This window comes from Mirounga angustirostris, unplaced genomic scaffold (genome assembly GCF_029215605.1).
Source record: "Mirounga angustirostris isolate CCGP_5_RB_7025 unplaced genomic scaffold, mMirAng1.0.hap1 SCAF_1, whole genome shotgun sequence".
Classification (NCBI taxonomy): domain Eukaryota; kingdom Metazoa; phylum Chordata; class Mammalia; order Carnivora; family Phocidae; genus Mirounga; species Mirounga angustirostris.
In genome coordinates this window covers 160,251,779-160,267,226 of record NW_026991709.1, presented here as the reverse complement: position 1 = coordinate 160,267,226, position 15,448 = coordinate 160,251,779, and the positions used below count along the sequence as shown (strand labels likewise).

General features: G+C 54.9%; 1 protein-coding gene across 2 annotated transcripts in view; it reads left to right on the top strand.

The window, feature by feature from the left end:
* Window positions 1-5,663: 5,663 nt before the first annotated feature.
* Window positions 5,664-15,448, top strand: part of IQSEC1 (IQ motif and Sec7 domain ArfGEF 1) — a 383,194-nt gene continuing 373,409 nt past the window's right edge. For both annotated transcript variants that reach the window (XM_054504553.2, XM_064591483.1), the window contains exon 1: window positions 5,664-5,962. In XM_054504553.2, coding sequence (XP_054360528.1) covers window positions 5,679-5,962 — 284 coding nt within the window. In that variant the 5' untranslated portion in view covers window positions 5,664-5,678. The remainder of the gene's footprint in view (window positions 5,963-15,448) is intronic.

Below are 15,448 nucleotides of genomic sequence, written 5' to 3'. Positions count from 1 at the left end.
GTGGTTTCAAGTTGCGTTTCTCTAACAACTAACGATGTTGTGCATCTTTTTTATGTACTTATTTGCCACTTCTTTGTCTCCTTCGGTAAGGTGTCTGCTCAAATCTTTTTGCCCATTTTAAATTGGGTTATCTGTCTCATTATGATTAAATTTTAAGAGGTCTTTATATATCCTACACACAAGTCCTTCATTGAATCACACATTGCAAATATCTTCTCCACACTGTAGCTTACTTTTTCTTTTTCTCAACAGTGTCTATGGAAAAGCAAGTTTTTTATTGTGACGAAATCCAATTTATTGATTTTTTCTTTTAAAGTTCATGTTTTCGGTATCATACGTAAGAAATCTTTGCCAAACTGAAGGCCATTAAGATTTTGTCCTTTTTTTTTTTTCTCCTAGAAGTTTTATGTATTTAGCTCTTATATTTAGGTCTACTTTCTATTCCAAGTTAATTTTCATAGATGCTGTGAGGCATGGGTCAAGAGTCATTCTTTTGCAAGTGAATCTCCTATTATTCTGGCAACATTTGTTAAAAAACTATCCTTACCCCCATCAAGTTGCCTTGTTATCTCTGTCCATATATGTGTGGAATCTATTTCAGGACTCTCTTCTATCCTATTGATCTTTATGTCTGTCTTTACACCAGTACCACTCATTTTGATTACTCTTGCTTTATAATAAGCCTTGAAATCAGGTAGCATGAGTCCCCCACCTTTGTTCCTCTTTTTGGCATTTTGAGGAGGACAGTTTGGGTTGGGTGGGACTACTTTGTACGGTGTATCCCAGGCCTGTGCCCATTAATACCGGAATGTCCCCCGTCATTGTGATGATCAAAAATGCCCCTCACCATAGTTCCACACATTCTGACTGGGGTCAGTACCCCCCCAACACCTCCCAAAGAGAATCTCTTATTCGAGGGAACAATAATCAGAGGAACATTAGTAACACTATGGGATAGAGGAAAACAGAGCAAAACCTTCCAGGTTTTGACGAAATTGATTTTTAACCCAAATTCTATACCCAGCTAAACTGTCAATCAAGTGTGCGGGGGAAAAATAAACACTTTCAGATGCACAAAGACTCAAAGACCTTCTTATAGGCACTCATTGGGAGACTTTTTGTATCCAACAAAATAAAAAATGATTCCAAGAAAGAGAATACATAGAATCCAAGAAACCGTGGACCCAATCCAGAAGTGTAATGCCAAGAAATCTCCAATGATAGCCATGTAGCAGGCCAAGGAAGCAATCAGCCCAAATTATAACAGTGAATCACATAACTCTCAGAGGAAGATTTTTAAGAAGAAAAATGAATATGCTACAACAAATGGTAATATTAAAAAAGGTGGATGATCTTATTGAGAAGCCCAATATGGATAATAATAGTAAAAATTAATAAATGGTCATAATAGGCATCTCCTTCCCGTCTCCTCCTTCAAATGTTTGCTACTTGTATTTTCTTTTGAATGCGTACTTACATCTTTTTCTCTGCAGTTCAAGGTGAACTATTTGGTCTTGTATTTATATGATTATAATATTGGAAAAGCCAATTATTGGCTTTTCAGGGTTTAGAAACAATCTATATACAAAGCAGGGAGACATTAGAGTTATAGAACAGCACGTAAACCCCACGAATCATAACAAGGTAAGAGTAGTGGCGTGCAGACAGGGTCAGGAAAGAACGGTGTCCCAGGCTGCTTCCCAGGGAAAAACTGAGATACAGGTTTGCCTGTAGGAGCTTTAGTGGGGAGCACTCTTAGGACCAGCTCCAGTGAGGGGGCAGAGAAACAGGACTGGGCAGATGTAGAAGCTGGGCTGTGGTACATCCTGATAGAGACCTCAATGGATCCTACTGGGGCCCCTGGAGCTGGGATGATCCTGCAGAGTTGCCCAAGTTCAGGCAAGGGGGCTGGGCTTTGTAATCCTACATGGACCCATCACTGGGAAAGAGCTGCCCGGGAAAGAGGGGACACATCCTTGGGCGAGGCAGATGCCATCAGCACAGGGCAATTTCCCAAGATGGACTTGGTCATGAGTCATCAGCTGCCCATGTGCCTGGCTGATGGGGGATGAGGGTCAGGTCCCAAAGGGGGTCTGGGCAACTACCATAGCGTCCACTGCACTGTTCCAGCTCTATCATCGTCCACTGTGGGAATTTAAACTAGAGGTAGTTCTAAACTGAATGGTCTAAATTTGTTATGACTGTTTTGCTTTGCCCATCATGTCAAAGCACCCTGCTTTATCCCTATCTGTAGCGGCCAGCTTTTCCCGTCAGTGTTCTTCCGTGGGGAGATCATGAGACACCTGGGCGGCTAAGCATCTTGCTCAGAAAAGAGGTCAATTAGCTCACAACACTGGGGACCAGTGGTGGGGATCCAGGCCAGGGAGACCTTAATCTGTGACAACAGAGCTTGTCATAAGACAGGTCTTGCTGGACCGTCTTCCAAAGTTGAGCCTACGTGGCAGAGGTATGTAAGCATTTCATTCCCCTTACAATTCAAGGAATGTGGTGGGAGGCACACTGTCTAGCTTGGAGCATGGTGGAGGTGTTCATGGAGACTTCTGTGGTGGGAATCTTTGCTCCTAGCTCTCAGCATCTTTGACCCAAAGGCGAAACTCTCCTGCTGACACGTGTTTAATACTATTAGGTTTATGCTGAGTCTTAAACATGCCAAGCACATGTTACAGCCACACAACACCTTGCCCCTTGTCTGCCCTGCAGTGCACGGCTCCCCCCCAGCTCCATGTTCACTGGGGTTTCGTGGAATTGGCGATGGTGGGGAGTATTTACACCACAGAAATCGGCAACTGCTAAACAGTGCTCTCTTCTGATTGCTCCATGCTCACCCAGCACACCACTGCACTCCCCCAGGACTGGCCTTGTGTTTTGGGGATTCAGTGCAAAATTAAAATGCTGGGTCCCTTGTCCAAAAATTAAGATAATCAAGAGAGTGACAGTGAGTGGGCCCTGCATGACTGCCCAGAGTGCATGCCCACCCACCCTACGTTCAGTGTCTGTCTCCATGGGGGGTACTCCAGAAGAGCAGGCCCTTGTCTGTGTCATGGACAGTGTCCCCATAGCCTGGCCCGAGTGAGTGCTCAGTGACATTGGCTAAATGAGTGACCAGGTGATGCTCTTTAAGGAAGAAGTCTTTGGGGAAGGGAAGTCTTTGTTCTGGGTGTGCACCTGTGTGTGAGCTGAGAGGGCTGGTATATGTGACCTCATTGCTAGTGGCAGACTCTCTTGTAACCACCAGCACCGGGGATTTGGCACTAACTGGAACACCCCAGAGTGCCAAGAATGGAGGTCAAGGAAAATGAGGAAGACGGAGGCAGATGGCAAGTTGGCAGTGGCTCATTCCATTGCCTAAGGCTGAGAAGCTCAGTGATAGGAGCTGGAAGGAGCAGAGCAATGCATCACAAAACTTGCCATCATTCCTGCCACCCATGGGGGTTCACCATTTATGCTCTGTGGACATCTCTGTTTGGCTCAGGGGGGGTGAGGGATGGCAGGTCCAGAAGGAAAGGATCCTGCCCAGTCCTGGGGTATAGGCTCAGGTCCCCTGAGGCTCCCACCTCCATATTGCCTATTGTCGTCTTCTGCCTTGGCTTGGCCTGGCAGCGCCCATGAGTCAGGGGTGGAGCCTCTTCCCCACAGGCTGTCCAGCACCTACAAGGGCCTGGCACTGACTGGCCCTTTGCTGAATGGAGAGGTGGCAAGTCTCAGAGAGCAGGGAGGCAGTGTGGAAATGGAAATGAGAGGTCAGCTTCCACCTGGAACTGCTAGAAGGAGCCTCTGGGGTGGCGGTGGGGTACGAGACAGGCAAATGGGGGTTGGGGCTGGGAGAGGGGTCTGCAGCTCCATCTCCTCACCACCATCCTCACTGACATGTGCCAGAATTTAGAATTGAATTTCCTTCCCTCCCAAACACTGGCAGAGGCCCCATGCTTGACTCTGGGGTCAGCTCTCCCCACAAAAAGCCAAGAGAAGCCAGGGGCACCTCCCTTTTGGGGAGGCTCCTAGAGTATTTCTAAATGAGGAAATATTAAAATAGGATTGTAAAGATGTTGGCATTTCAATGTACAAATTGAACTGATAAACTTTTACATATACACCCACAAATAGAATGTAATATTGTGTTCTTCTGAGCATCGTTACAGGATTTATAAAAATGATATTAATTTGTAGACCACAAGTACAGGAGCTATAAAAAATATTAATTTCTAGAGGACTATTACTGGTCTAGCAATGAGGGCCAAGTTGAAAGTGTTGATGTTTCATTCACCAAGGTGTGTGTATAACCTTATCCTGATGGAATATTTATTGAATTTAGGACCCCAATAAATGGCCCCACTGCTCTTCTCTCCCTCTGCGTAGGCCATGACCAGGGGATACCCAAAGAGGGCTTAGGGTCTTGGAGGGCCTCTGTGCAGGGCTCATCCTCTCCTGGAGGTAGAGAGGTATCAACAAACATGGGTATGGAATATCAAGTCAGCAAAGCCAGGGAAATGCTACCCTTAACAAAGAAAACAATACCATCAAAATGTACTAATGTACTAATAAGTTTTGTGGAGTTTTAGAAACTTATGAGATGTAGCTAAAGCTTTACGCAGAGGTAAATTTATAGCCTTAAAGGCATTTGCTGGAAAACAAGAAACAATGGAAATCACCTAACTCTTCAAGCCAAAAAGATTGAAAAATAGGTTTAGCCCCAAAGAAATGTGGAGTATGAAAATTATAAAGATGACAAAAAGCCAAGAAATAGAAAACATTGCTGAGGAGACAGCAGCTCAGAGACAAAACAAGCTGCCCAAGGTCTCAATGCCAGTGTCTGGGTGAGTCTTTGCCCCACCCTGCGATCAGCTCCCAGAACCCTGGGTGCAATTGGAATGCCCATGCCTGAGTCTTGGCGGCTCGTCCGTTTCGACCTCTTGGAAGCTTCAGGGTCACCAAGCATTCAGAACGCAGAAGGGACAGTCTAGAAAACTTGCATGGGTCTCAATAAAACCAACCCAGCGTTTAGGAGACTGATCGGTTTTTTTAAATTCAAAGTTCTTATGAGTTTATTAGCTCTTTTTCTACTCACACCAAAAATTGTTGGTTGAGAGTAGTATGAAGATATATTTTGCCGAATTGCTTTTTAAATTAAATGTATACATCAGAGCTGCTGGGAGGGGCCGGGGGACGAGGCGGTAGTCGTCCCCGCCGGGAGCGGGGCGCGGGGCGGCGGGGCGCGGGGCGCCGGGCCCGGCAGGCGGCGCCCTCCCTCCGTCGCGCCCTTCCTCCCTCCCGCCTCCTCCCGCGCCGGCCGCTCGGGCTCCCGCTCCCCCTCGCGCCGCAGCCGGCACTTTGCAAAACTCCTCGCCTGCCCGCGGCGGCCGCAGCTCCGCGCCCTGCCCGCCCCGGCGCGTCCGTGGGGCAGCGGGCGGCGGAGCGCGGCGGCGCGGGGAGCGCGAGGCGCGGAAGCGCCGGGGGCGGGCGCCGGCGGAGGCGGGAGCCGAGGCGGGGCCGCGCCGGCCCCGCGCCGCCGCGCCCCCCGGGCCGAGCCCCGCGCCGCGCCGAGCCGCCGTCCCCGCCGCGCAGCCATGGCCGCCCCGCCGCCGCCGCGGCCGCCGCCGCCGCCGCCGCCGCCCCGCCGCCCGCTCGCCTGAGGCGCTGCCGGCCGCCGGGCGGGGGCCATGGCCAGCGCCGCCGAGCCCCCCGGCAAGGCGGCCGAGTACCTGCAGGAGCTGACCCGGATCGTCGCGGCGCAGCAGGAGCTGCTGGCGCGCCGGCGGCGGCGCATCGAGGAGCTGGAGCGCCAAGTGGCGCGGCTGAGCCGCGAAAACGCCGGCCTGCTGGAGCGGCACCGGAGACACCTGGCCGCGTGCGCCCGCCGCCCCGACCCCGGCCCCGGCCCCGGCCCCGGCCCCGGCTCGCAGCCGCTCGGCGTCATCCCGGAGCTCGGCGGCCGCCGCGACAAGTAAGCAGGGACCGGGGGCGGCGGGCGTGTCGGGGGTGCGCGAACTTCTTGGGGGGCCCCGCTCCCCTCGGGGCCGGGCGGGGAGGCGGGCGGAGGCGGGGAGGGTGCCCGGCCGGAGGGCGCACCTGGGGGCCGCCGACCTAGGGCCGGACCCCGGGCGGGGACTGGGCTCCCCACAGGAAAGCGGCTCCGGGGCGGCTGCCCAGCGCTCCCACCGGCCAGGCTCCGCGGACGGACGGCTCCGGACTCGGGCTCCAGTGACCCCCGGGGCTCGGTTGCGGGATCGGCCTCGCCAAGGGGTGCTGTCCGCGCGCAGACCTGGGGCTCTGGGTAGCGGGGCCAGAACTCCTGACCCGGAGAGCCCGAGACCCAGTGCGAAGGGGGCGCGGGAGGCGCAGATCCCGCCCTCGAGCGGGCCTGGGTCACTCGCGGGTCGCCGTCCCTCCGGGAAGGACCCTGTGCTCCCTCTAGCTCGTGATGCGCCGAGCTCTCCTCCCTCTGCACGTCTCGGTCTCTTCCTTCGCGGCTCCGGGGTTAATACCGCGCCCGCCTCACCCTGGGATTACCCTGACTATTTCGGACCAAGGATTAAGCCGGGGACAGGATGGGGGCGGGATTGCCCAGCCGCGCTGACCCCCAGCGTCCCGGGCGAGCTTGCAGCTCCCGGGCGGCAGCCCGTCCGCCTCCCAGGGGTGCCCAAGTCGGGTGCGGGGCTCCTCTCCGCAGAAGTCCGGGCGCCCATCTGGGGCGAGCAGGGGGCACGGGGGCTTCAGGTGACTCCGGGGTTGGGTTCCTGGGTGCTCTGAGCCTGTCTACCCTCGCTGTCCTTCTGTCTTCGGGACCACCTGGCCACACTCCAGGGTTTGGACCCGGGGCAGAGGAGAAAAACACTGTGTTGGGGGTAGGGGGGTTAGCAGTCAGCAGTTTCCTGAAGGTTTCCTGGGAGGCGGGGGGTAGGCAGGGATGATGGGGGAGGAGTTGATCCTGACTCCAAAATTCTGCAGGGCGGGGGTGGGGGTGCAGATGGGGGAGGGGCTCCTGATTTCGAGTCCAGCTACAGTCATCTGAGACCCGGTGTCTCCCCCACCTTGTGGGGCTGTGCCAGGCTGTGGCCATGGGACAAGGGATGCCCGCCTGCCCCCCTGTGTCTTGCACGGGTTCTGGGCAGTGCTTTGGGTTCTGGTGGGCTCTGAAGAAGGAGGGCGGTGAGGGTGAGGTCAGGACGTGGGGCAGCCTCCTGGCTCTGTGGTGGCAGGTCTGGTGGCAAACTCCTGCTTTCTGTTTATCCCAGGGAGGGAGGAGGGAGGCCGTGGATAACTCCTAGCTGGTGTCACTGAAAGAAAGCATAGACCCTGCAGCCTCCTCCAGGTGCCCCGCCCCTGGCTCTCTGGTGTCACTCCGAACCTCCCACAGTGGTTGTGGCTCACTTAGTGCTACTTGCAGGGGACTGAGCTCTTATCCCCCAGACAGGGACTGGAAGAAAAGCTGGGGGCTGCCCAGGTGAAATCCTCAGCAGCTTAGGGAGGCGACACACAAGGGCAGGGATGCACGTTCCACTTTCCTAGGCAACAGTGACACATGCTGTTGGCAGATGCCTCCCAGCACCGTCCTGGGGAATGCATTCCTTTCTTCATTTCAAGTCACCACTGGTGACCAAGTGTGGGGACGGGGGGATTCGGACAGACAGTGAGTCCCGCTTGCTGTGGGGAATCCCCAGTGTCGCATCTGGGTGGTGCCTCGGAGTGGGGGGGAGCCGGGCACGTGGCTGCGGGGTTTATTTCACAAGTCCCCAGCTCTGCGACACCGGCTTCCCTTCACTGAGACACAGCCAGGGCCCGTGATGGCATCCCCTTTGAGAGGAACCGTGGCAACACCACCACCAGCCAAGTTCTAGGGCAGGGGAGCTTCTCCAACCTGACTGTGCCCACCTCATACCTGGGGATCTTGCTAAAATCCAGATTCGGAGCAGCAGGTCTGGGGGAGGCTCCCAAGCTCCCGGGAGATATGGTTGCCGCTGGCCCCCAGACCACACCGTGACGAATGAGACTGTGTGATACCAGCACATTCACAGAACAGTGGGCTCCCTCAAGATGGAGCACACTGGTCCCATTTCCCAGCATCCACTTCATTTCCCTGCCTTTCAGGAGGGAGAATGCTGGAGCCTCCCTCCCTTCATAGGAGACTCTTGCGGCGGGCGGAGGTGGGGGCGTGGGGGGGTGTATCATACTTGCCTTCTCACATACCTGGGGTGTAGGGGGAATGAGCTGAGGGCTCCTTTTCCCCTTTGGATTCACAGTGCCCACTGCCCATCCGTGTAGCGAAGTGATTGATGCCTGAGCATGGTTTAACCAACTTCCTCGAGAGCAGCCGACTTTTATGAAGTGCCTACTGTATGCAGAGCTGTTAGTGATGTGCTTGGAGAGACAAAGGCAAGAGCAGAGAACAGAGGAAGAGAATAAACAGCTCTGCATAGAGAAAGGGACATGGGTAGACTTGGCTCCCATGGCCGGCTCTGCACTCACCAGCCAGTGACCACGGGACAAGTCATGCCTCCTCATGTAGCCTCAGAGCTTTTCCTTAATGCACACGAAACAGGGATGATCTCAGCTGCCTCCCATACCTTTTCTAATGGTTAAGGGAAGATAAGGGGCATGGAAGAGACTGGTATACAGTAGGTGCTTAATGCATTTCAGGCTCTTCCTTTGTCAATCAGTTTCTCCTTTCCTTGGAGCCCACTATGCACGGGCAGGTGGTGCGTGAACTTCTTGACAACCCGGGTGAGACCTCCTGGGGTTCAGAACTCAGGGTGAAGTGGGGTTGGCCACCTGTGGTTGAGCCAGGGACATTTCCGTGCGAGCTTCCTGAGGCGCCAGGCAGCGCCAGGCCACAGCGTCGGGATTACTTCCTGCTGGGGCACTTGGCTCCACTTTCTCCCAGTGCTGGTGCCCCCTCCCACCAGGGGGCACTGCCGGCGTCAGAACCCAGGCCCTCCTGCCGGCAGACGGGGGTCCTTGTAGGCAAGGGTACGTTGAGCGTGTCAGGCTAAGGCAGGCCTGGCTAACCTTATCTTAAGCCGCCACCGGCTGGCTGCTCTAGCTGGAGTCAGGAGCCCCTTGCCCCCTGCCACCATGTGGACAGGCTGCCCCTGCACATCCAGAAGGTGCAGGTCCCTAGTCTTGCTGAGGACAGAGAGATGCAGGTGAAAGATCATTGACAAGGCTCATCCTGGGACAAGAGTGATCTTGTACCACCTCACCCAGGCATGGTAGAAACTTTCAAGCCCAGAACTTTAAGCCCTTTCTCAGGAGTCCTCTGCTGAAAGATAGCATTGTGAGTTTCTCAGCTACAGGGACAACAGGATGATAACAGGGAAGAAAGAGGGTGCCTTTGGATATGTTGGATTATTTAATTGATTTTTCTGACATCAGAATTCATATCTAGTGTTTATACATTATAAACTGTTGCTACATTATAATGATGTTTCCAGAACCAACCCCTCCCACTAGAGGTTCGGGCACATAATAGATGCCCAGTAGATATCTGTTGAGTGGATGAAGGCAAGCGGGATCGATGAGAACTGCTGTGTTTTCCTTCACGCAGTCAGCTTGAACTTGAGCAGGCCCTGCTGGTATCGGTGGACCCACAGAACCAAATCTCTGGTTAGCAGGAGTGAGTGCGCTACGGCCACACCCCTTGGAGGCTTCCTGTGTGGCCCACACTGCTGCGGGGCTTTGCATTTACCAGTTCACTGCATGGCCACATCCCTCCTATGAAGCAGGAACAGTCGGTGCTCCCATTTTATGGATGTGTAGACTGAAGCTTAGAGAGGTCGTGTGACTTGCTCAGGCTCTCCTACCCCCTAGCAGTGGAGCCAGGATCGGGACTCAGGTGGTCTGGCTCCAGCCCCCTGCTCTCATCCACCACCACCCACCCTCCCAGCTGCAGAATGATTGGATACCCCCGGGATCCTGTGTGACTCCCGGCCTCCAGGGCCAGAGGAAGCCCAGCAGGCCTGGCTTTTGTCCTGCCATGTGGGATCCCGTCACCAAGTCTGGGTCCTCAGCATCCCCCAAGGTGGTGGTGAGAGGGGGCAAGGGTTGAACAAGTCGACCCCTTCCAGCCTCTGATTTTCCAGGGTGTCCCGGCCGAAGTAAGCCCTGGCCCCCCCCCCCGAGGTTGGGGAGAGGGCCCTGTGAAGCGGCCTCCCTCGTTTTCTCGTCCCCTCCAGCCCTCAAGCACTGTCACATCACTCGGAGAGGACATTTTTCTGAAGCTCGGAGTTGGTGACTCACTCTGGGGGAGGTTTCTAGTGGCATTCAGTCTCTGTTGACTTACCAAACAAGCGCTGTCCCTAGGTCTGTGGTGACATTAACCGTGATGCTGGTGCTGGCAGTTCGGAGGGGAGCTTACGGGTGGCCAGCGCAGAGGGGGCGGCAGGCAAGAAGTCATGACGTAAGCTGTACTTGGGAGGGTCCTGGCAAGACACCTCTGAAAGCGTTCTGTTCCTCAGAGTCGCCGGAAGTACCGAACCCACGGTCCAGGCTCTGCAGCCCCGAGAGCCTTGTGTCCCTGTGCCCTGGTCCCCCTCATAGTTAGAGTGGGGACCACGTACAGGCCAGGAGAGGCCTTGAGGGCTTTTCCGGATCCGAGAGGGTGGCGGCGAAGGTGGCAGAGGGAGATACTGTGTTCACAGTTTCGTGAGATAATGTTCTTGTTCTCCCGGCCAAGATAGAGCAGAGTATCCAATGCCGGGGAGGATGTCCCTCGGCCAGAATGACCTGCAACATACACTGGGAGGCGGGTCCTGCTCGGACAAAATGTTTCCGACTCTGAGGGCCCAGGGCGAGCCGCTCCTGTTTTCCCAGCAGATGGTAGAATCCGCAGAGAGATGAGGAGAGTGTGTTTCTCTGAAGTTCTCTCCTAGCCGTCTGACAAGCTAAGCAAATGATTATTTTACAACCTGGAAAATAAATCGGGAAAAGCTTCTTTATCTGGCTCGGCTCGAGAAAAACAGGGAGCAGCACTGTGTGTGAGATGAAGCAAGGACCTGCTCCCCCCGTTCCCACGTCCGTGCCCGCCTCCACCCTCTGTGTTCCGGCCTCCTGGAGGCTGCAGAGATCTTGGGGCTGGGCCGGGGTGAACGGGGGGTGCCACATTGGGAGTTTGGGGGCATCGGCCTTATTTTGTCAGCTGGGTGGCTACTTGTCAGCTCTTTCATCTATGACAGTGTCTTGACAGCTGATGGTGGTTTTTGTTCTTTGCTCTCTGTTTCTGTGAGAAAGAACACCGCTTTGCCTAACTTGGGAAGGGCGCCATTCTGAGCTTGTCATCTGAGTAATTGCCACAGAGCCGCAGAAAACAACACAGACAGGCCCGTGTGCAGCAAGAACTGGGCTGGGGAAGGTGCACTGACCTAACTGGAATGGGGCAGAAGGCACACGTGCGGCCGGGAGGCTGTCCGGGGTCCCATTCGTGGCCCTGCGGTCCCATGGGCCTCGAGCCCGCCGCCCCGCAGCCAGTGCAGACCCAGGCCAGGCTGTGGCTGAAACGGCCCCAGCTGGGAGCCAGGCTGCGCTGGCCGGTGACATCACCCAGCGGCCTTCGGAGTCTGAATCCTGCCCCTCTGTGGGGCTCGTGTTTCCAGCAGGATATGCCGGACCAGCTCTTAGAAACACTAAGTGCTTCCATTGTAACAGGTGAAGAGCTGTGGTCTTGAGTATTTCAAATGCTTCCCCCACCCCGACTGCCCTGGCCTTGCTCTGGGGATCCTCCAGGCCACCCAGTGACCAACACCTGGAGTTCAGTCCCGCCCCGGCAGCGGGTATGCGCAGTGCCCGTCCTGCCCTGGCCACCTCCCAGTGGTGCGGGCTTTCCAAGTGAGGCAAAGCATCGCCCTTGGCTTCCTGAGGCCAGTCTCCCTGCAAGCCCCCCGCCATGTAAAATGGGGAGGGCTGCTTCTGTTCAGGAAGATCAGAGTCAGGCGTTGCATGAAGTGCCTGGCATTGGAGAACGCAGTGAATGGTAGCTCCAGGGGCAGGAACAGCTAGGGTATTGAGAATGCTTTTGAGGCTTGTCTTCCCTAATTTTTATTATGAGAATTTCCAAATATACAGGGAAATGGAGAGAACTGTACAAGGCAGAACACCCTTTCCGGATCTACCATGAAAGTTTTGCACTATTTTCCTGTATTTCCTGCCTGTCCATCCTTGAGGGTATCTGGAGCCATGCTGATGGGGAGCTAACATTTATGGAGCGCCTGTGGTATACCAGGAACCAGGCTGAGCACTGCACGTAGGCCATGCTATCTGCATGTCCTTTTATTCACTAACTGTTGAACACGTGGGCAGCTCAGCCTGATTCTTGTCCTTGATCTGGGCGGCTCCCCTACCGCCTCTGCTTGGAAACCCATGGACGGGGACAGAGGCCTATAAAGAAGGTTGCAGAGATATTGGGCCAGGATAGGAAGTGGGGTTAAGTGGTGTACAGCCCCAGAGCAGGAAGCAGATGGCCACCCTCGGGTGTCAACAGGGGCTTCCTGGAGGAGGTGACATTTGAGCTAGAAAGAGGAGGAGGAAGATGGTATCAAGCCAGGGAAACAACACATGAGAAAGGGGAGGTGAGAGGTGCCAGGCAGGTTTGGGGAGGGGGAGGTGGGAGGTGTTGTCAGTGGCCACGTGAGGACTGTGAGTGGGGACAGTTGGGCCAGGTGAGGTCCAGACAGACAGGGACCAGCCTGGGGCATTTGCTTAGTACCCGGATTTCAGCCAGGTTGTGCAGGGAGGGGGTTTGTGGAGTGGTGAACAAGACTGGCTCATCGTTCCCAAGCTGTGCTGTGTCTGAGCCCTGATTGTGAAATGCTTGGTTTTCCTTCTTGGAGGAGGCAAGATTCACAGAGGAGCAGGATTTGATCGTAGTCAAACCACAGTGATAACCGAGCCCATTCCAGGCACCGTGTGCTGACAGAGTCTCCGTTGGCAGGCTAACGCTGTGACAGCTGTGAGCCATTATCATCCCATTTTGCAGATGGGAAAACTGAGGCTCTGAGAGGTGAAGCAGGTTGCCCACAGTCACCCAGTGGCAGAGGTGGGATCGGCACCCAGGGCTGACTGCCTCGAGAGCCCATGCTGTTCACCACCACGCTGCGTAGATTCAAAGCTGTTTGCTGCTTTGTGTAAATGTTTCACGAAACATGGAGCCATTTCCAGATCTGTATGGTCAGCTCCCCCAGACAACCCAGAATGAACTCCAGCACCGTCGCCCACCCAGGGACAGCTGTGGCTTTCCCTTTGAGTGGCAGAATTGGTGCCTCGCTGTTGTGGTCACCTTGGAGGAGTGACTTTACCGCCAGGAGCCCAGGTCCCTTTTTGGCAGGATGAGGGTGGAAGCCGGCTGCTGGTGGAGTGGTCATGGGCAATGGGTGTGCACATGCAGGGGAAGGGACTCTCGAAGCTGGCAGGTGCCACCCAGCCGGTGCCAGGCATTCTGCTTTGAGTCGGCCCCACTTCCCCACTCCAAACCTGCGGGCATTTGCCAGCCTGCTAGAAAGCTGTTCGAGAAGCCACCTCGGGCCTTTCTCCATGTGTTCATTCATCAGGACTCACTGGGACACTTGGTCTTGTGGGGGGTTGGCAAATGTGCTCCTCTTCTGGCTCTGTGTCCCCCCCCCCCCCTGCCAAATCCCTTGTTGATTTGAATGGCTTGTTGGCTCTGTGTTTGCCCTTGCCTGAAGAGTGTCAGACCTCACAGAGAATCAAGACACCGGGGCCTGGCCCTCCTCATCCGAACCTCAGGGAACAGGGCGTCCAAGGAGGGTGTCCTGGATTGGCAGGTCTGGAGGAGCCTCTCACGGTCATTTGCAGCCTGTCTGCGAACTGTCTGATGTGGCAGGCCTCAATGAGGATGGTCTCAGTGCTCAAAGGAAAAGTCTCCAGCCTGTATCCAGCGGTCCTGGGGCAGCTGCTAGGGACCCTTGCAGGGATGCCCTCTAGTACAGAGTGCAGATTATTTGGAGATAGGTTGCAGGGGTCTCTGGACAGCCTGAAATTGAACATGAATGGGCCAGTGGCCAGTGTCGTCAGCTCGGGGGTAAGACTCTGATGGGGCTGTGGCCTGGAGACTGAACTCTTCTTCCTCCCCCTTAGCATGTGGAATGTACCTCTGTGAGCCTCAGCTTCGTTTTCTCTAACAGGGGACAGTGGATCCAGGAGGACAACCAGATTTCCCTTTGGGGGTTGCCCTGAGAGGGGAGCATGCCTGGTGTGGTTGAGGTATGGTGAGAGACAGATGTGTCTAGAGCAGAGTGAGCAAGGGGACAGGACAGCAAGGGAGAAGAGGGGTAGGGGATGCGCAGCCAGGGTGTGCAGGGTGAGCAGAGCTGGAGAGGCCCAGAGGGACTTTGGGAGATAGGTGTCCCTGGGGTTGCTGCACAGAGGAGGGCTGGGACTGCACTTGGGTGTGGACGGGACCCCTGTTCCTGGGGAAGGCGGGGGCCAGTGAGTAGGAGGTTGCAGGAGATGCTACGGGACTCGGGGTATGGGGTGTTGGGAGGTTGGCTCAGGGTGCTGGTGGAGCTGAGCAGAAGCACATGGGTTGTGGATAAAAGGAACATGGTCCCATACTGTTCCCTCACCCAACAACTACCTGTCTAGATGGGAAGGAGAGAGCATTGCTTAACCAGAAGGAAAGGCTCCAGATGGCGGAGTGCATGTAGGTTTTTGTTGCCTGCGGTATTCTTGGGCTCGGGAGTGAGTGGGGGCCGGCTGATGTCCCCAGACCCTGCCTCCAGTTCCCCACTCTCCCTCACCCCTCTGGAGAAGCAGCCCAAGCAAGGACTCTCAACTCCCCCAGGGTGGCTGGCTGGGGGTTCTAGATGGCTCCTGGTCAGGATACACACAAAGTACATACTCATACATAGTCAGGACATGCACTGCGGGGCCATACCACTCCCTCCACCACGTTTTGGCTGTATTGCCTCTGGCCAGTTACTTAGCCTCTCTGTGCCTCAGTGTTTTCACCTATAAAATGGGGTTATAAAACATCACCTCCCTCAGAGAGGGCTGTGAGGATTAAATAGGTAATACAAGTAGAGCAGAGTACCCCTCATGCTTGCCAATTTTTGTTGCTGTTGTTCCCTCTTTCCTAGGTGGAGAAGAAATCTGATGTTAGAGGAAAGTCACAGGATTTAGAATTCAGACTGGGTCTTGGCGTTTATCTCTCTATTGTCTGTCTGACTCCTGCACATTTAATGTAGCTGATCATGAATCCAGCATCTTTGTAAGACGTGCCGTCATCATCCCTTTAACCTGCAGTTAAAGGGGGAGACTTACATTGTTTCAACAGGATGGAGGACTCCCCACAAAAAGGCAGAGCCATCTAGAATATTCTGCCCCCCCCCCAGCCCATTACAGGCTCCCATCTCTGTCTAGACTTCTTCAAGGCTCTGCTCTCACCCAGCTCAGCACCTCTAAACTTGGAGGTGTGTAAAAT